At 44.0% G+C, this 22,355-nt stretch overlaps 1 protein-coding gene across 2 annotated transcripts in view; it reads right to left on the reverse strand.

Annotated features, from left to right (window-relative positions):
* LOC120028005 (partitioning defective 3 homolog) overlaps window positions 1–22,355 on the reverse strand; it is a 577,327-nt gene that overhangs the window by 317,113 nt on the left and 237,859 nt on the right. For both annotated transcript variants that reach the window (XM_038973116.1, XM_038973117.1), the window contains exon 5: window positions 13,805–13,942. In XM_038973116.1, the coding sequence (XP_038829044.1) occupies window positions 13,805–13,942 (138 nt within the window). The remainder of the gene's footprint in view (window positions 1–13,804; window positions 13,943–22,355) is intronic.

Consider the following 22,355-nt stretch of genomic DNA (forward strand, 5'->3'; position numbering starts at 1 on the left):
TAGTGTATTTGCATTGTGGAAGTTGGACTGCATGGCTCTGTCCCAAATGGCACCCTATTACCATGATAGTGCACTACTTTTGACCAGGCCCCATAGGGTAGTGCACTATAAAGAAAATAGGGTGCACACCATTTGTGCACTGCACTGCAGCATGTCCTTTTTCTTTCCTGGTTTTGACTGCTTAATTGCCTCCAGGTGATGATTATTCAGCTTGGAACTAGAGAGAGACTCTACTTAATGTCAAAGTGGCTCTCTAAAGTAACTTTTTTGTCTGCCCCTAAATTAGCAATTTGATGTATTGCAAAGTTTTTGAGAGCGTAGCTACAGTAATTCCTACAGACAGTCAACAATAGCTGCCTGGACAAAGTCAGCTCCGTTTGTAAATGTCCTTTGTCTCGGGAGCAGACCAGACAGGCTTGCCTTAAAATATTTGACTCTCTTTCATACTATGACTAGGCAGAATACTCTGAAGGCTTTTCAGCAGTAGGCCTCCAGTATGCAATATAACTAAAAGTGAGCAGTAGAATCCTTGCTTTTAGACTGATTTAATGGTCAAGAAATAACGCTAATATTAATATTACTTCTCCTAGTCCGGTTGTCAATCTCTTCTTTGATTCAACGTACACTCTAAACACATTTCATAAAAACAAGGGTAATAACATATTGACTTCCTTGTTTGACAGTACTTCCATGTCTGACTCTGTGCTGCTGTTGCTTGGTACAACTTTCCCCCGTACGAGGCACGCTGGGGCCTTCTATTCCCACACGTCATTATGGTGTGGTGCTAAGGTGCTCCTGCTTCCTATGATTTGTAGCTAATGAGCTGGCACTCCTGCCCATGTTCAATTATTCTCATTGAGAAAGTGATTTCTCACTCCACGGAGCAAATCGGAAAACTCACTCGCTAATTCTAATCAGGACGTGGAAAGAAAAGTCTCATAAATAAGGTGATGATGAAATATGCTGGAGCAGGTTGAGATGGAGGTGGAGGGAGATTGAGGGAGAGAGAGTGAGAGCAATGAGAGAGAGAGATAGAGAGAGAGAGAGGGGGAGATGGAGAGAGAGAAACAATGCCTGTCACCTCTTAAAGTAACCTCGGCATAGTTTCACTTGATGTCGTCAGCTTTGACGTGCATGGGAGAGATGTCTCCCCTCTACACTTCTCCAGATCTGTTTACTGTCAGAGAGTCAGTCCAGACAGATTGATGCTGTTGTTCATTCTGAAGGGCCAAATGAAGGAGGTTGGCTAAAGCTGCCTGAGTGGTAATCAGGTGTGGCGAGAGGGAAGAAGAAAAAGATAATCGACATGAGTGCAAGACAGGTGAGTGTTTGTGTGTGTTTATGTATGTGCCTGTGTCCATGCATTTAGACATGTGAAGGAGACACAGAAAGGGAGTGGCTCTTTGAGCAACACAGCCTACTGATTGCTAATGACTACTTTAACACAAAGGGAGGGACATTGACATGTAGACCTGCTATCGGAATCGCCACTCCCCCTCCCTCTCTCTCTCAGAGCGGCGGAGGCTAGCTGGGGGTAAATTAGTCCTGAGAAATAAGTATAAGACAGGCTGCAGGGACAACCAAAAGTGGTACAGGAACAGCCCAAAAAGCCCAAAACGGTGCAGGAACAGCCCAAAAAGCCCAAACGGTGCAGGAACAGCCCAAAAAGCCCAAAACGGTGCAGGAACAGCCCAAAAAGCCCAAAATGGTGCAGGAACAGCCCAAAAAGCCCAAAACGGTGCAGGAACAGCCCAAAAAGCCCAAAATGGTGCAGGAACAGCCCAAAAAGCCCAAAATGGTGCAGGAACAGCCCAAAAAGCCCAAAACGGTGCAGGAACAACCCAAAAAGCCCAAAATGGTGCAGGAACAGCCCCAAAAGCCCAAAACGGTGCAGGAACAGCCCAAAAAGCCCAAAACGGTGCAGGAACAGCCCAAAACGGTGCAGGAACAGCCCAAAACGGTGCAGAAACAGCCCAAAAAGCCCAAAATGGTGCAGGAACAGCCCAAAACGGTGCAGGAACAGCCCAAAAAGCCCAAAACGGTGCAGGATCAGCCCAAAACGGTGCAGGAACAGCCCAAAACTGTGCAAATGAGATAAGAAAAATAAAAGTGGCTCCAAAACGTTCAGCAGAGTTGGCTATGAGTTAGGAAAGGAGAGAAAGAAAGAGAGAGACAGAAAGAGAGAGAGAGACTTTCAAGGGGACCGGGAAAGGCCAAAGGGGCAAACTGTGTGGGAAGATATCTGAGAGCAGGGGACTTTAATTGTGCTGCTTCCAATGCTGTTCGCATTAAAAGCCTGACGATTGTTATGCCTTTGCAATGCAGTCCCAGCCATAGGCCGTTTCAGACACGTCGGCTACAGTCCCAGGGAGAAAAGATTGTCTGGGCCATTATGTCTCAGATTAAGTTGTCAAATTAAGGCAGAACTTTACTGGTGTGAAGGGCGAGAGGAAGAGGTGAAGAGAATTCTGAATCCTAATAGAGCGAAAATACATTACAGTAAGAGGAGAAGAGAGCAAACCCTGGGTAAAAGCTGTTTAACTAGGCCTATTTACTTTAAAAACTAGTAGAAATAAAGTGTTTGGAAAATACCCTCCTAATCGTTGTGTATTTGATAAGACAATAAAATATCTGTGAAATGATAATGGAATTACACTGTAAAAATAGAAGTCTCAAAACACCATGATTGTGTAATGAAACCATGAAAAGTAGTGCATCTAAGCTGAGATCTGGTGTTTGGAGGGTGTTTGAATGTAAACCCAATGGAAGTGTTTTAATACTCAGAATGTGTATTAAACAGAAATACTCTAAAACACCCAAAGTGGGTCTTTAACATTAATATTGGTTTTTAATAGAGTGTTGTGAAAATACTTTTTGGGGGTTTCAGTCCATGTAAAAGGCAGCATCAAAACTCAAACTATCTCTCATACAATCAATGGTTTAGAAACACAAATGCCTAAATATTGATTGATGATAATGGATACAATTGTTCTATGCTTTATTTAGACAGATTAGAAAAGGGAAGGGCAGTAAGATGGTACATTTTGTTGGAATTTTACCCACTCGACCACACAGCAAGAAATTATTCTGGGGTAGCAGAATGACTCATTGCACATGTGACCTGTTGGTCACCACCTAACAATGACCATACCATGACCCTAGAAGTGACCACTGACCAGGAAGAAAAGGTGAGGACAGAGGAGTGTGGGATGTATCTGTCATCTCAGGAGGAAGACGGCAACAATACCCTATCCCCAAGCACCATATTAACCCTGTCCTGGGTGTCCCCAAGCACCGGTTTGACCCCAGGTGACTGGAACCCAACACTTTACCCTCACCATGGCCACCTACTTATGTTGACGGGTAGTGGATGCTGTGTCATAAATAGGATCAGGAAATACTCCTGACCTGGTGACCAGGAACGACTCTGGTCTCAAGTTAAAACTTTTATTGGTCAGGAAAACCTTCTGTCTGCAGTTAAAACATCTCAGCAGAAGTCTGACTCTCTGTCTGACAAATGACTGCTGCTCCCTCTCCTCTCCTCTCCTCTCCTCTCCTCTCCTCTCCTCTCCTCTCCTCTCCTCTCCTCTCCTCTCAGGGGGTTGTGGAGTGGCGTTGTGTTAGTCCATTGTGCCGGCAGGTTAATGGACTAGAACAGTTCCAGCTCACTGGCTGGTCTTCACAGGAGAGCAGAAGAGGGGAGCGAAGAGGAGGGGAGAGGAGAGGAGAGGAGGGGAGAGGCACCAGTGCTCTTTGAACACAGACACACAGCCACTCCTCCCTCTAACAGGTGCTGGGCTGGTGGGAATGAGAGATACATGGGTGGAGATGGAGGGGGCAGTGGTCTGGGAGAAGGAGGGAAGGGTGGGGAATACATGAGGAATGGAGGGAGGCTGGAGGGTACTATAAAATAAGTAAAAGAGAGGGAGGGATGGGAGGAAGGAGAGAAAGGGATGGAGGGGCAGTTGCCGAGGGGAAGAAAGGAGTGAGGGAGGAAGGGATGAAGAGAGCCTGGAGAGTGTGGTAAAATAAGTAAAAGAGAGAGAGATGCTCACTCAGTTCTGCATACAGAATGACAAGTCACCCAGACACATTCCTTTCCCCTTGAGCAGCTCTGAATGAACGCACCTCCTGAATGCTTACCTACCTACCTACCTCGAGTCAAGGTCAATAACACAACGTCTCTCAATTCAACGGCAGCCTCAGCAACTAGGCCTGCTGGGGGCTGGGAGGGAAGGAGGGAGATGAAGCCTGCTTGTTTGCGTGACTGAGCAAGAGAAGAAAGCAAACCATGCTTGATTGATCAACATGTGCTCTGACTCACAGCACAAGCTAGTATCTTTCAAACTCAGTCTAGGGAGAGATGGTGAGCTAAGCCACGCTAAGCTGGCTAACCAGGAGAGAGAGAGCCTGGTTGGGAGCAGCTCAGTGCTGGGTAGTTAATTAAGCGAGGAAAGCTAATTTGAGGCTAAGGCTGTATTGTAGTGCTGTATGTGACTCTCTCTCAGCAGTACTCTGTCTCTTGTGAGCTGCCATTTACATTATAAGGTAATTACGCAGAGGAGAGCAGAGGCCCCCCTCGACAGAGAGGAGAGACAATGTGGCATTGGTTTTTATAAAAAATAATCCTCTATTTTGAACACACAGCAGCACCTACTGGCCAGGTCCACCGGCTGGGTTTAAAACCCAATGAGAAAACAAAGAAGAAGAAAAAGGGAGGGAGGGAGGGAGGGAGGGAGGGAGGGAGGGAGGGAGGGAGGGAGGGAGGGAGGGAGGAGAGAGAGAGAGAGAGAGAGAGAGAGAGAGAGAGAGAGAGAGAGAGAGAGAGAGAGAGAGAGAGAGAGAGAGAGAGAGAGAGAAAGAGAGAGAGAGAAGAACGGAGAGAAGGAAGGAGAGAAGAAAGGAGAGAGAGAGAAAGAGAGAGAGAGAAAGAGAGAGTGAGAGTGTGTGCACATTTGGTAAGTCTTTACTGACTGAAAATGTAATTCCTGTTGTCTGCTTCACACTAAATGAAGGGATAGCTACGGGACAAGTGCAAACCCTGCTTTGTAGACACTAGATACCAAGCAATAATTGATTTCAGTGGTTTGGAATGTGGGAGCATCCTCCCTCTTCACTCCCAATATCTCTGCAGTATACCTCCCCATCACATATCCATCCTGATAGATCAGCTGATCGTGCACACACACGCAGAGACACACACACACACACACACACACACGCACGCAGAGACACACACACACATGCACAAAGACACACAAACAGGCATGCAAACACACACATACTGTACACACACACACACACACACACACACAAACAAACACACCACCGATTGCGCTGCCAAAGAATCCCTGTGCAACCACACACCACCTGTAATTACAATTCTTTATGCAACACACACCTACATCTGCAGGGCCAGGGAAAGGTTACACTCAGCTAATAGAGAAACCGATATATTGTATATTGAGACAGAACAGAGAGATGGAAAGAGAGGGGGAAGGGTGGTACAGTTCGAGGAGGGGGTATGTATAGACAAAGGGGAGAAGAGGAGGAGGTAGGAGGAGGAGAAGACTGTGATTCACCTGTTTCCATAGCATTCAGTAAAAGGTTCCATTCAGTAAATGCTGCCTGTTATGTGTAAAGTATTTGATCTGCTCTGGTTGCACCTGACTGAGCTAACAGTACCTGCAGCACGCCATAGGGTTCTCAGGCTGTGTGGGCTCCACAACAACCAATACTTAACCTCACAACATATCTGACCACCTTAACTAAGTAAATGCTCATTTTAACCTCCGATGGCCCGGAACATTCTCGACCACAAACAATTGGAGTGAAAGGTCATATTCAAGTCCACGATGGTGTACCAATACTAAATAACTCTCCAACATACAAAGGTTAATGCCTAGAGAGAGATGCCAGTACGGACTCTGAAACATAGATTCTTCTTTATTAAATTAAGCGTCTTTGATCTACTAGGGGAAATAATGAAACAAACGTGATCTGAGACCATCAGTCTCACCACTCGCTTATGCAGACAGGAGGGCAGGGGAGCATTTTGTTTTCAGTTAGGAAGAAATAAACCCCACAAGGTGGTGCAGCTCCATTCAAGAGCACATGAACATTCTTCTGGCTGGCACTCTGACCAAAGCTTCTATCAGATTATCCTCTTTCTTTTGGCTCTCTGGCTCTTCATTTGACACTGTATTTATCGGACCACTGATGGGCTGGACAGTCAGAGAGGAAGGATGGACGGACTAATTGTTTTTCTATACTTCATAACAGATTTAAATGTACAATTGCAAAGTTAGGCTGATCCTTCAGTGGACCTAACCAAGATGTGATTGTGTTGAATATGTCCATTATTGACACCATGTGTTAGTCCCACCCCTGTGTAGAGTTCATAAAGGCTGTCAGATAGTCTGAGCCACTGTGAAGGAGAAGCACTCAGCCGGGCCATCTCTCTCTCTTTCTTTCTCCCCCTCCCTCAATCTCTCCCTCTCCACTCTGCAAGTCAGTAGATACCATTAGCATTCATCAACAGGGATAATGGGGCAGCGTTAACGACAGCTGTTTATTTAAAGAATAACTCATAAGGCCTTGGCGTTTATGGCTTGATAAAGAGATGCGATTTACAATAAGCTCTACATAATGCTCTGGGAAGTGCTTCCCAAGGGCCTTGATGGAAGCATTTGACACTGTTGTACTGTATAGCCACAAAAGCAAAGCATGTGTGCACATTTAGAGTACACAGAGGCATAGACACAGACAAACAAATCACATTCAACAAAAGTGAGCTATACTGTAGCTGTGTTATAAATTCCTGCTGTTTTTAACAGGAATCTATCCCTTCCCATGTCTGAGGAAAGTGACCTATTTTAAAGGGCCAGTCTCTTGCTTCATGGCCACTCTAAAGGGCCAGTATATGTCCCAAATAGCACCCTATTACCTTATGGCACTACTTTTGACCAAAACCCCAAGTTTGTGCTATTTAGGGAATAGAGTGCCATTTGTGATGCAGGCCCAGTCAGTTGCTTCTTGAATGAACATGCTTCCTGTTTAAAGGGAGAGTAGAGGAGCCACACAACGCCTCTGTGTCCGTGTCTGACTGAACAGAATAGAACAGCATCTCTAATTCATAATAAGAGTGGGAAGGAAGGGCTGATTAAAAATGCATTATAAAGTGGCACTTTATACGAAATGGTTCAGGACACAGCGGAACGGAGTGTAAGTTGTTCAACAGACTGGGGCCCTCGTCCCAAATGGCCCCCTATTCCCTATGTAGCACACTACTTTCGACCAGGGCTTTGGTCAAAAGGTGTGCACTATGTAGGGAATAGAGTGCCATTTGTTAAGAAGCCAGGGACAATTAAAGGGCACAGAAGAAACTGTGAGGACACGACTTAAGCAACATGTCCGACCTTCAAAACAACAATTTAAAGATGATCTGTGAAACACTGTGCTTTTATGTAACGTCTAAATATTAATTGATCTACTAAAGATGTAATGCAGAAATATTATCTCATTGAATCCGGAGTAAAAAAAAAGGTTGATTATTTAAGAGGAAGAATAACATACATCAGATAAATACATCATGAAAAACAAATAAATGCTTTTATTTCACTTCTTTTCTTTTCTTTGTGTGTGTGTGTGCGTGTATAGGTGTGTGTGTGTGTGTGTGTGTGTGTGTGTGTGTGTGTGTGTGTGTGTGTGTGTGTGTGTGTGTGTGTGTGTGTGTGTGTGTGTGTGTGTGTGTGTGTGTGTGTGTGTGTGTGTGTGTGCGTGGGTGCGTAGTCATTATCTCCACTCAACTTTGCCGATCATAACAGTGTGATGTTTTAATGAACCATATTTTTATCTCAGGCCTTGAGATAACACATTGGCAACCACCCGGCCATCACTGAGAAACAAGGACAGATATCATAACAAAGGGAGGGAGGCTGATTGCTAAGATGACAAAAACCCTGACAATGAATGTGATTTCAACCCAGGTAGAGATGCAACCTCCTCCGCTGAATTAAAACACATTGTGCAGTATACTGTATGCAATAACACCAGTTGTATGTAGGTTCACTGTATCAACAGAGTGTTTAAACCAGCAATTCATTGAGGTGATTCTGGAGCCATCGTCATAAACAAGGAGCTTCCTCCAGCATCATAAAACAAGCCTCAACACTGATATTAAGATGCAATAAAAATATGATGCATAAATCAATAGTGTAAGTCTTAAACAGTGACTGCTACAGCAAGGCCCTCCATTTTCCTAACACCCATCCTACTCTATGCCCCAGAGCACTCAGGCTGCCACAGCCTCTAGTTAACCCAGAGAGGAGAGTTGATGGTGGGGTTGGGATAAAGTGGAGTTGGCCTGACTGGTTTTTGTCTATGTGGCTGCTTGGCGTGACTAGTGTGGAATGTGGAGGCAGGAGGAGCGTGTAAAGACACTGGTCTAATGCAGTAGGATGAATCCCAGAAGCCAATGCCGCCACCGGTCTTGGAATGGACCCCGTCATTCCACATCACTACTTACCCTGGGAGGAGAAGAAATGGTGGAGAAGGTGGGGATGGGAAGAGGAAGATAGGGAGAAGGGATGGAGGGAGGAGGGGCAGTTGGGGTCTGTATTCTAATGTGGTTTCACCCATCAGCCTAGGCCAACATCACAATGCATGATGGAGGCTGGATGAAATGAGGAGTCAGAGGGCCTGAAAATTGGAGTACTGCTGGAGGTCCTTGCATGTGACAGCTCATCTGGGTCACAATACAGCTGTAATGGCGGTGTGGACTCCAAATGGATGACTCTGTCCGTTATGCCTGGGCTGGTGGGGGCTGGGGCTCTGACTGAAGGACTGCTCCACTGGATCAGAAAGCTCCAGAAAAACAGCCCCCACTGGGAGAGCTGATTGGCTTCTCCATGCAAGATGGCTCTCCTTAATGATGATGCATAACCCAAGGCGGGATTGGTTCCGGCAGGGCAATGCAAGGCAAGCTGGCCTACTCTATCTGGGTCGGAGTCCCAAATGACACCATATTCCCTACTACATAGTGCACTACCTTTGACCAGAGACCTATGGGCCCTTGTCAAAAGTAGTGCACTATGTAGGGAATAAGTGACTATATTTGTTGCACGCATTAGTGAGAGTCCTGTCCTGTTTAAGTGATATGTGGTAGAAGTTTCCGAAAATTATTATATATATATAGGGGACGGATCAGAGTGGCAGCGGGTCTTAGTAATATGTAAACATGTCCATTTGATCCGTTCTGCCCTGTAATCACAGCCATTTTGGAAGCCTTTGTTTAGGCCTCTATAAGTGCAAGCCATTCAACACCAGAACCACTGGGCTTACGAGCAGTCATTCTGATTGCAACAGTCTAACAGTGCAATTAATACATTTCATATATGCTAACACAACAATATTCATTTGGTTATGTTAAAAAAAACTATTATAACACAATAGCATTTTCATTAGTGTATTTTACTGTAGGCTATATGTAAAAACCCAAACCAAAAAACAATCAATCAATTTTAGTCGAGGAGTTCGTTTGTTACGACTATGAAACAGAAAGCATAAAGTGCATTAAGAAAGTATTCAGACCCCTTTCATCAATCTACACACAATACCCCATAATGACAAAGCGAAAAAATGGTTTTGGAAATGTTTGCAAATGTATTACTAATAAAAAAACAGTAATACCCTAAGTACATACAGTTGAAGTCGTAAGTTTACATAAACCTTAGCCAAATACATTTAAACTCAGTTTTTCACAATACTTGACATTTAATCCTAGTAAAAAGTCCCTGTCTAATGTCAGTTAGGATCACCACATGATTTTAAGAATGTGAAATGTCAGAATAATAGTAGAGAGAATGATTTATTTCAGCTTTTATTTATTTCATCACATTCCCAGTGGGTCTGAAGTTTACATACACTCAATTAGTATTTGGTAGCATTGCCTTTAAATTGTTTAACTTGGGTCAAACATTTTAGGTAGCCTTCCACAAGCTGGGTGAATTTTGGCCCATTCCTCCTGACAGATGTGGTGTAACTGAGTCAGGTTTGTAAGCCAGCTTGCTCACACACGCTTTTTCAGTTCTACCCACAAATGTTCTATAGGATTGAGGTCAGAGCTTTGTGATGGCCACTCCAATACCTTGACTTTGTTGTCCTTAAGCCATTTTGCCACAACTTTGGAAGTATGCTTGGGGTCACTGTCCATTTGGAAGACCCATTTGAAACCAAGTTTTAACTTCCTGACTGATGCTTCAAAAAATCCACCTAATTTTCCTGCCTCATGATGCCATCTATTTTGTGAAGTGCACCAGTCCCTCCTGCAGAAAAGCACCCCCACAACATGATGCTGCCACCCCTGTGCTTCACGGTTGGGATGGTGTTCTTCGGCTTGCAAGCCTCCCCCTTTTTCCTCCAAACATAACGATGGTCATTATGGCCAAGTAGTTCCATTTTTGTTTCATCAGACCAGAGGACATTTCTCCAAAAAGTACGATCTTTGTCCCCATGTGCAGTTGCAAACTGTAGTCTGGCTTTTTTAAGTCTGTTTTGGAGCAGTGGCTTCTTCCTTGCTGAGCTGCCTTTCAGGTTATGTTGACATAGGACTCGTTTTACTGTGGATATAGATACTTTTGTACCTGTTTCCTCCAGCACCTTCACAAGGTCCTTTGCTGTTGTTCTGGGATTGATTTTCCCTTTTCGCACCAAAGTACGTTCATCTCTAGGAGACAGAAAGTGTCTCCTTCCTGAGCGTTATGACGGCTGTGTGGTCCCATGGTGTTTATACTTGCGTACCATTGTTTTTACAGATGAACGTGGTACCTTCAGGTGTTTGGAAATTGCTCCCTAGGATGAACCAGACTTGTGGAGGTCTAGGATGAACCAGACTTGTGGAGGTCTAGGATGAACCAGACTTGTGGCTGATTTATTTTGATTTTCCCATGATGTCAAGCAAAGAGGCACTGAGTATGAAGGCTTGCCTTGAAATACATCCACAGGTACACCTTCAATTGACTAAAATGATGTCAATTAACCTATCAGACACTTCTAAAGCCATGACACAATTTTCTGGAATTGTCCAAGCTGTTTAAATGCACAGTCAACTTAGTGTATGTAAACTTCAGTCCCACTGGAATTGTGATACAGTGAATTATAAATCAAATAATCTGTCTGTAAACAATTGTTGAAAAAATGACTTGTGTCAAACACAAAGTAGATGTCCTAACCGACTTGTCAAAACTATAGTTTGTTATCAAGAAATGTGTGGAGTTGTTGAAAAACGAGTTTTAATGACTCCAACCTAAGTGTACGTAAACTTCCAACTTCAACTGTCAGTATTCAGACCCTTTGCTATGAGACTCGAAATTGAGCTCAGGTGCATCCTGTTTCCATTGATCATCCTTGAGATGTTTCTACAACTTGATTGGAGGCCACCTTTCGTAAATTCAATTGATTGGACATGACTTGGAAAGGCACACACCTGTCTATATAAAGGTCCCACAGTTGACAGTGCATGTCAGAGCAAAAACTAAGCCATGAGGTCGAAGGAATTGTCCGTAGAGCTCCGAGACAGGGTTGTGTCGAGGCATTGATGTGAGGAAGGGTACCAAACCATTTCTGCAGCATTGAAGGTCCCCAAGAACATAGTGGCCTCTATCATTCTTAAATGGAAGAAGTTTGGAACCACCAAGACTCTTCCTAGAGCTGGCCGACCAGTCAAACTGAGTAATCGGGGGAGAAGGGCCTTGGTCAGGGAGATGACCAAGTACCCGATGGACACTCTGATAGAGCTCCAGAGTTCCTCTGTGGAGATGGGAGAACCTTCCAGAAGGACAAAAATGTATGCAGTACTCCACCAATCAGGCCTTTATGGTAGAGTGGCCAGATGGAAGCCACTCCTCACTAAAAGGCACATGACAATCCGCATGGAGTGTTGCCAAAAGGCACCTAAAGACTCTCAGACCATGAGAAACAAGATTCTCTGGTCTGATGAAACCAAGATTTAAATCTTAGGCCTGAAAGCCAAGTGTCACGTCTGGAGGAAACCTGGCACCATGGTGGTGGCAGCATGCTGTTGGGATGTTTTTCAGCGGCAGAGACTGGGAGACTAGTCAGGATCGAGGGAAAGATGAACGGCGCAAAATACAGAGAGATCCTTGATGAAAACCTGCTCCAGAGCACTCAAGACCTCAGACTGGTGCAAAGGATCACCTCCCAACAGGACAATGACCCTAAGCACACAGCCAAGACAATACAGGAGTGGCTTCGGGACAAGTCTCTGAATGTCCTTGAGTGGCCTAATCAGAGCCCGGACTTGAACCCAATCGAACATCTATGGAGAGACCTGAAAATAGCTGTGCAGCGATGCTCCCCATCTATCCCTACGGAGCTTGAGAGGATCTGCAGAGAAGAATGGGAGAAACTCCCCAAATACAGGTGTGCCAAGCATGTAGCTTCATAGCCAAGAAGACTCAAGGCTGTAATCGCTACCAAAGGTACGTCAACAAAGTACTGAGTAAAGGGTTTGAATACTTATGTAAATGTGATAACAGTTTTAAAAACGTTATACATTTTCAAAAATTTCTAAAAACCTGGTTTTGCTTTGTCATTATGGGGTGTTGCGAGTAGATTGATGAGAGGAAAAAATACTATTTAATCAATTTTAGAATAAGGCTGTAACGTAACAAAATGTAAAACAAGTCAAGGGGTCTGAATACTTTACGAATGCACTGTTTGTGTGAAATTAGTTTCGGTACAGGTCAAGTTTAGGTTCAGTTTTGAGGCAATTATCAGGGTGATTATCAACTGGGCACAGCACCTTCACTGTCAGGAGAAGGAGCGTAGCAGGCCCTACTGTCGGGAGGAGGCGCAGCGGGGGACAACCACTGAAAAAATGACATGCCCTCTTAAAACTAGTTATAACTCCACTTCTGTTTGTGATATTAAGATTAAAAACAACTGCAGTGTGTTATATTAACTTATTAAGGAAAAGTCAAGGACGGAGGGGGGAGTAATTCAAAATGGCGGAGTAATAAAACAATTAAATTCATGAGTAGTCCAAATTAGTGCTTTAGCGGTTCTAGTGATGAAACATCTAATATTCATTAATATGAAGTAACAAACAAATTCCTAGCTGCAAACTAATGTCTCACTCTCTCTTCTTTCCATTTCATTTTGTGGCAGAGGATCATTTAAACACCTCCCACACGGTCCCAGCAGCCAGGCAACTGACAGACAGACAATGAAATAGCAGCAGCGGCAGGAAAGTGTGAAAGACAGAGATGGAAGATGGAATAAATACTTTCCCATCGAGCGAGGATCGAGAGCTACTTGGCCCACACCTTCAAGGTCATTTATGAGCTCCACAGAAACTGTCTGCCATTTTATTTAAGTTCCACTTTTTCAAGCGGCCTTTTCCTTTTTCTCTCAGCCTTCAATAGGAAGACCAGTCAGACAAAACGAGAGAAAAAAAACAGACATACTGTAAAACAGAAATACCGCAATGTTTGACTCTGAAAGCTCCATTGAAAGCACAATGTCATGTGAGGTAAGGGCCAGAGTTGGCTGGCTGACGGAACATCAGTCATGTAGATGTTGTTGTTTTTGTAACACTAGGGTTAGGGCCAAAGTTGGCTGGATAGTTTTTCTAGTTTTCTTTTACTCTGTGTGTGTGTGTGTGTGTGTGTGTGTGTGTGTGTGTGTGTGTGTGTGTGTGTGTGTGTGTGTGTGTGTGTGTGTGTGTGTGTGTGTGTGTGTGTGTGTGTGTGTGTGTGTGTGTTTGTGTTGTGTGTGGTCCTACCTGATCCTGTCTGTCCAGCCAGCGGTCCACCATGGGGTGGTTGGCGCTGAGTGAGGAGCGGGCAGTCTCTCTCTGGAACTGGGTGGCCCAAGCTGCTGAATCACGAGGGAGACTCCGGTACGCATCTCCATCCTTACCCTGCACACACGGAGGAGAGGCAATGTTTAATACCACATTTTGATACACAGTACATGCAGTATACTGTAATAAAACAATAGCATTCGATTGATACACAGTATATGCAGTATACTGTACTACACCAATAGTATTCGATTGATATACAGTACATGCAGTGTACTGTACTACAACAATAGCATTCGATACAAGTCCACACACATATCCTAATTTACCCTGCAGACATGGAGGAGAGACAACGTTTAACACACAAAGTCACACTATAATCATTTGTTAGTATTCACACAAACACACAAGAACATAAATTATATTGTACATGTACTACGTCTCCAAAGTATGATGAAGTGCACATCGTCCAGCGCTACTTTTCACTAAGCAATTCCATGCTGACATGACAGACAGATGAGATTGTGATGCTGTTAAATAGCTGTAATGTGATTGGCAGGTAGTCTAGCTTATCTTGGCCATGAGCCGGACACTGATACAGTTCATTCCTATCTCAGTACACACACATGCTAAATTCTTGTCACTAATAGCCTGGCCACGTCACTGGGAGCCGCTTGGCGCCTTGGACCACAGCTTAGCTCTACTATCATATTGAGTGTGCTTCCCAAATGGCACACTATTCCCAACATACTGCACCTACTTTTGACTGGAGCCCTATGGGTTGTGCACTGTTTAGGGAATATGGTGCCATTTGGGACGCAAAGAGAATTAAGAACCTCTCGAAAACATTTCCTGTGAAGGTGAAATCAAACACCCACGGGCTATGCTAATTAGATCTCCATTTGTTGGAGTTTATAGAGCAAACACAGGTGGGGGGTGGGGGTGGGGGGGGGGGGGGTGTTACAGTCCAGACAGACATGTCAGGCCTGTCTCGGCCTAGAAAACCTACAGACCAAGGCTGCTGTTGGCTTCAGACAGCACATGTGTTTGTGTGTGGTGCCTGTCTGTGTGTGATACCGCTGGTGGCTACAGACTGTCAGACCAGTCTAGACCAGCGTGGCCGACCCACAGCTGCTCCGTCACTATGTCGGTCAGGACAACATGCACTGGATAGGGCTGTTACGGTGACCGTACTACTGCCACACCGGCGGTCACGAGTCATGACAGCAGTCAAATTCCACATGACCATTTAGTTACGGTAGATAGGTTTCTCCAAGCTCTGATGCTGCTGATGGTCATTAGATACCTACCAAACTTTCAAACTCCCTGGTACTCAGCACTTTGTTGTCCTTCTAATCACTCTGACATCAATGCAAATGGCATTGAGCTCATGTTGCACAACATTTCAATACGCTACACAATTACAGTGCCTTCGGAAACTATTCAGACCCCTTGACTTTCTCCACATTTTGTTACGTTACAGCCTTATTCTAAAGCTGATTAAATAAAAACAATTTCTCAGCAATCTACACACAATACCCCATAATGACAAAGCGAAAACAGGTTTTTAGAAATTTTTGCGAATGTACTAAAAATAAAAAACAGATTTACATAAGTATTCAGACCCTTTGCTATGAGACTAGAAATTGAGCTCTGGTGCATCCTGTTTCCATTGATCATCCTTGAGATGTTTGTAAAACTTGATTGGAGTCCACCTTTGGTAAATTCAATTGATTGGACATGATTTGAAAAGACACACCTGTCTTAATAAGGTCTCACAGTTGACAGTGCATGTCAGAGCAAAAACCGAACCAAGAGGATGAAGGAATTGTCCGTAGAGCTCCGAGACAGGATTGTGATGAGGCACAGATCTGGGGAAGGGTACCAAAACACGTCTTCAGCAGTGAAGGTCCCCAAGAACACAGTCTTTCATCATTCATACATGGAAGAAGTTTGGAACCACCAAGATCGAGGGAGAAGGGCCTTGGTCAGGGAGGTGACCAAGAACCCGATGATCACTCTGACAGAGCTCCAGAGTTCCTCTGTGGAGATGGGAGAACCTTCCAGAAGGACAACCATTTCTGCAGCACACCACCAATCAGGCCTTTATGGTAGAGTGGCCAGACGGAAGCCACACCGCAGTAAAAGACACATGACAGCCCGCTTGGAGTTTGCCAAAAGGCACCTAAAGATTCTCTGATCTCATGAAACCAAGATTGAACTATTTGGCCTTAATGCCAAGCGCCACATCTGGAGGAAACCTGGTACCATCCTTAAGGTGAAGCATGGTGGTGGCAGCATCATGCTCTGCGGATGTTTATCAGCGGCAGGGACTGGGAAACAAGTCAGGATAGAGGGAAAGATTAACAGAGTTAAGGACAAAACAGAGAGATCCTTGATGAAAACCTGTTACAGAATGCTCAGGACCTCAGACTGGGGCAAAGGTTCACCTTCCAACAGGATAATGACCCTAAGCACACAGCCAAGACAACACAAGAGTGGCTTCGGGACAAGTCTCTGAATGTCCTTGAGTGGCCCAGCCAGAGCCCGGACTTGAACCCGATCGAACATCTCTGGAGAGACCTGAAAATAGCTGTGCAGCGACGATCCCCATCCAACCTGACAGAGCTTGACAGGATCTGCAGAGAAGAATGGGAGAAACTCCCCAAATACAGATGTGCCAAGCTTGTAGCATCATACCCAAGAAGACTCGCTGCTGGAATCGCTGCCAAAGGTGCTTCAACAAAGCACTGAGTAAACGGTCTGAACACTTATGTAAATGTGATATTTCTGTTTTTGTATTGTGTGTAGATTGATGAGGAAAAAACAAACAATTGAATCAATTGTAGAATAAGGCTGTAACGTAACAAAATGTGGAGAAAGTCAAGAGGTCTGAATACTTTCCGAATGCACTTGTACATGAGAAAACAGTGATTGCTCCTTTTAAAAAGAGGATCCCATCAGCTTTCTGTAGGCTAGGCCTACTATATTTATTTCTCAACTTTCCTAATATTAAGCACATTGCTTATATTTACAAGAGGAGTATAGCCTACCTGGCTGACATGTAAATGAACCAGGGGAAAAGTGTCCTCCATTAGCTATTTAAGTGCATAGATGACATACATTTTTTCCCCCTGCCCGTTTCGAGACAGGTGCATGATAACAGTACATTTTAAACAAAACAAATTTCACACATACAGTACCAGTCAAAAGTTAGAACACACCTGCTCATTCAAGGGTTTCTCTTTAGTTTTACTATGTTCTACATTGTAGAATAGTGAAGACATCAAAACTATGAAATAACACATATGGTATCATGTAGTAACCCAAAAAAAGTGTTAAGCGAATCAAAATTGTTTTTATATTTGAGATTCTTCAAAGGAGCCACCCTTTGTTTTGATGACAGCTTTGCACACTCTTGGTCAACCAGCTTCATGTAGTCACCTGGAATGCATTTCAAATAACAGGTGTGCCTTGTTAAAAGTTAATTTGCGGAATTTATTTCCTTCGTTTGAGCCAATCAGTTGTGTTGTGACAAGGTAGGGGTGGTATACAGAGGATTGCCCTATTTGGTAAAATACCAAGTCCATATTATGGTAATAACAGCTCAAATTAGCAAAGAAAAAATGACTGTCCATCATTACTTTAAGACATGAAGGACAGTGAATACGGAACATTTCAGGAACTTTGAACATTTCTTCAAGTGCAGTTGCAAAAACCATCGAGCGCTATGATGAAACTGGCTCTCATGAGGACCGCCACAGGAAAGGAAGACCCAGAGTTCTCTGCTGTAGGGGATAAGCTCATGAGAGTTACCAACCTCAGAAATTGCAGCCCAAATAATTGCTTCACAGTTCAAGTAACAGACATCTCAACATCAACTGTTCAGAGGAGACTGTGTGAATCAGGCATTCATGGTCGAATTGCTGCAAAGAAACCAAGGACACCAATTAGAAGTGTCACGAACCGTCTCGAAGTTCGAAACAAAAAGGGAGACAACGTGGAGATAATAAATATATTTAGTTATTCCTTAACTAAAGTAAACTAAATACAATTAACAATGGTGTGTGTAGTCAGTAATCAGTAGTGTAAGTGAGTGGTTGCCTGCATAAATGTGATAATGAGGGGTGTTGAAGGTGCCAACGCAAACAAACAAAACAGCCACAACCAAAATCTATCAGTGTGTCTGCATGGAGAGAGTCTCCTCAATGAATAGGGAAGTGGTGCATTTATCCTGGGACACACCCGAGCCCAGGTGTGTCCCATGTCGCTGACGACCCTCCCAGCTCCGCCCGCTGACATCCTAATAAGGAAAACAAGAGCAAAGAGAGAGAATACGGCAGACAGAGTGGGGTGGTCGTCACAGAAGAAGAGACTTGCTTGGGCCAAGAAACACCAGCAATGGACAATAAACCGTTGGAAATCTGTCCTTTAGTCCAAATTTGAAATTTTCAGTTCCAACCGCCGTGTCTTTGTGAGACGCAGAGTATGTGAACGGATGATCTCCGTATGTGTGGTTCCCACCGTGAAGCATGGAGGAGGAGGTGTGATGGTGTGGCGGTGCTTTGCTGGTGACACTGTCTGATTTATTTTGAAATCAAGGCACACTTCACCAGCATGGTTACCACAGCATTCTGCAGCGATTCGCCATCCCATCTGGTTCGCGCTTAGTGGGACTATCATTTGTTTTTCAACAGGACAATGACTTAACACACCTACAGGCTGTGTAAGGGCTCTTTGACCAAGAAGGAGAGTGATGACGTGCTGCATCAGATGACCTGGCCTCCACAATCAACCGACCTCAACCCAATTGAGATTATTTGGAATGAGTTGGACCGCAGAGTGAAGGAAAGGCAGACAACAAGTGCTCAGCATATGTGGGAACTCCTTCAAGACTGTTGGAAAAGCATTCCAGGTCAAACTGGTTGAGAGAATACCAAGAGTGTTCAAAGCTGTCATCAAGGCACAGGGAAGCTACTTTGAAGAATCTAAAATATATTTTGATATGTTTCACACTTTTTGGTTACTACATTATTCCATATGTGTTATTTCATAGTTTTGATGTCTTCACTATTATTCTACAATGTAGAAAATAATAAAAATAAAGAAAAACCCTTGAATGAGTAGATGTGTTCAAACTTTTGACTGGTACTTTATATTATTTAGTATATGTAAAAACAAGATTAAATCAAGAATAGTTTGATGGGTAAGCCTATCACTTGTGAATTATATATTATCACTTATGTATGATGCCCCGTTTAAGGCAAGAAACAGCACAAGCCTTTTTTTGTGTAACTTTTTTAAATCATAGTCGTACACCTCATGTAGCATAGCCCATAGGCCTATATGTTCAGATAAGATTTGTATCACAATGAAAGTGGCCAAATAACTTCTTAAAATGAAGCACATTAATCCTCTTTACAACGGGCGTACAGCCTGACTGGCATACACACGCAGCGCGTAAGTTTCATGTTTGGTGAAGATAATTTTCACATAAAAATGCATTATCGCATTTGCGGTCACTTTTGAGAATGGTGTTTTCCTGCTAATGGAACATTTGTGCTCATAGCCTACCGCCGTGTGTGGATAGTTTGTCAATGTTCTGATCTGTTGTGTCAGGCTCATTGCTTAAAACATTTTTTTTCATGCTAGTGGTTGTATTAATTTGGGATCTATCGCATCCCACAACTGCCCCAGACTATATTTGGAATACTTATTTCTCGCACAGAATAGGTAAACTTTTGTACTATGGGGGATAGTAAATTGACATAGGCTAGGGCTTTTGCAGTTCGCTAGACCTATTCATCTTGTTGGCTGACGAAATGTATTACAAATCAGAACATATAGCCCAACGATTGTATCACAACTAAAATGACATAACTCTAAATTAAACATTTAGTAGTACCTGTTTCTTTGTTCACCGCTCATCACAGAATAGCCACATGTGCTTCAAATCGTTTGGAGAAAATATCCTTTATATTTTATTCAGCTCTGTTCAATTGTATTCTTCATACTATGAAATAATATAAAATAATGCCTCAAAATTCTAAGCAAATCTTGTCTGCTAAATGAACTAGTGTAACCCACAGCTGAGCTAAATGACTAACGCCCCGTAGCACTCACTTCCATCATCATGAAGTGCTTTGAGAGATTAGTCAAGGATCATATCAATTCCACCCTACCTGACACCCTAGACCCACTCCAATTTGCTTACCACCCCAATAGTTCCATAGACGACGCAATCGCAGTCACACTGCCCTATCCCATGTGGACAAGAGGAATACCTATGTAAGAATGCTGTTCATCGACTACAGCTCAGCATTTAACACCATAGTACCCTCCAAACTCGTCATTAAGCTCGAGACCCTGGGTCTCAACCCCGCCCTGTGCAACTGGGTCCTGGACTTTCTGACGGGCAGCCCCCAGGTGGTGAGGGTAGGAGACAACATCTCCACCCCGCTGATCCTCAACACCCACAAGGGTGCGTTCTCAGCCCTCTCCTGTACTCCCTGTTCACCCACGACTGCATGGTCATGCACGCCTCTAACTCAACCATCAAGTTTGCAGACAACACTACAGTGGTAGGCTTGATTACCAACAATGACGAGACGGCATACAGGGAGGAGGTGAGGGCCCTCGGAGTGTGGTGTCAGGAAAATAATCTCACACTCAATGTCAACAAAACAAAGGAGATGATCGTGGACTTCAGGAAACAGCAGAGGGTGCACCCCCCTATCCACATCGACGGGACAGTAGTGGAGAAGGTGGAAAGTTTTAAGTTCCTCGGCGTACACATCACGGACAAACTGAAATGGTCCACCCACACAGACAGCGTGGTGAAGAAGGCGCAACAGCGCCTCTTCAACCTCAGGAGGCTGAAGAAATTTGGCTTGTCACCAAAAGCACTCACAAACTTTTACAGATGCACAATCGAGAGCCTCCTGTCGGACTGTATCACCGCCTGGTACGGCAACTGCTCCGCCCAAAACCGTAAGGCTCTCCAGAGGGTAGTGAGGTCTGCACAACGCATCACCAGGGGCAAACTACCTGCCCTCCAGGACACCTACACCACCCGATGTCACAGGAAGGCCAAAAAGATCATCAAGGACAACAACCACCCGAACCACTGCCTGTTCACCCCGCTATCATCCAGAAGGCGAGGTCAGTACAGGTGCATCAAAGCTGGGACCGAGAGACTGAAAAACAGCTTCTATCTCAAGGCCATCAGACTGTTAAACAGCCATTACTAACATTGAGTGGCTGCTGCCAACATACTGACTCAAATCTCTAGCCACTTTAATAATGAAAAATTGGATGTAATAAATGTCTCAATGTCACTTTAAACAATGCCACTTTATATAATGTTTACATACCCTACATTATTCATATCATATGTACAGTGGAGAGAACAAGTATTTGATACACTGCCGATTTTGCAGGTTTTCCTACTTACAAAGCATGTAGAGGTCTGTAATTTTTATCATAGGTACACTTCAACTGTGAGAGACGGAATCTAAAACAAAATTCCAGAAAATCGCATTGTATGATTTTTAAGTAATTAATTTGCAGACCTCTACATGCTTTGTAAGTAGGAAAACCTGCAAAATCGGCAGTGTATCCAATACTTGTTCTCCCCACTGTATATACTGTACTCTATACCATCTACTGCATCTTGCCTATGCCGTTCGGCCATCGCTCATCCATATATTTATATGTACATATTCATATTCATTCCTTTGCACTTGTGTGTAAAAGGTAGTTGTTGTGAAATTGTTAGACTACTTGTTAGATATTACTGCATGGTCGGAACAAGAAGCACAACCACTAACCATGTGTATGTGACCAATAAAATTGTATTTGATTTGAAAGGTCAGCATCAGTGGCTTGTAGGCTATGGGTGGAAGTTTAGGGATGCTAAATGTGTTTATGTTAATTAACGGTCAATTACCGTGAGATCGGGAGATATTTGCTTGACAATCACCGGCTGACAAAATGTCATGACCACCACAGCCCTAGCACTAGATACTCCAAAAAGTTCTGCCCGGCAACACTCCTGAGGGAGATCATGTATGTCTCCTGTATGCTAAAACAATCCATATGGTTTACTAGAGCTAAATGCAGCGTGACCAAGGACCACGGCTGAGGAAGGACAGGAGGAAGGAGGCCGGAGAGAGAGGCTGAAGGAAGGGAAGGGGTGCAGACAGGGCCATAAAGATACGGGTCAGAGGCCTATTGAGACGCCTGGTCTCAATGATAACCATCACAGTCACAACATACAAACCATGCTCCATTCACACAGCACAACACAGGCAGACAAGAGACAAAGGAGTCCACTCTTGAATTTTTTACGACTTATAAAACGACACAGAAAACACAAATCCAGAGAGGCTGTAAATCATCGAGCACATATTTACTGCTGGCTCTGCTAAACCTGTTTAGTGCTCGGTGCTAAGCACAAAGGCTTAGCTAGCTAAGAGGAGAGAGGAAAGGAGGGAGCAGAGTTGACAGATGCATTGTAAAGTCATTGAGG

Source organism: Salvelinus namaycush, chromosome 33 (assembly GCF_016432855.1).
Source record: "Salvelinus namaycush isolate Seneca chromosome 33, SaNama_1.0, whole genome shotgun sequence".
Taxonomy (NCBI): Eukaryota; Metazoa; Chordata; class Actinopteri; order Salmoniformes; family Salmonidae; genus Salvelinus; species Salvelinus namaycush.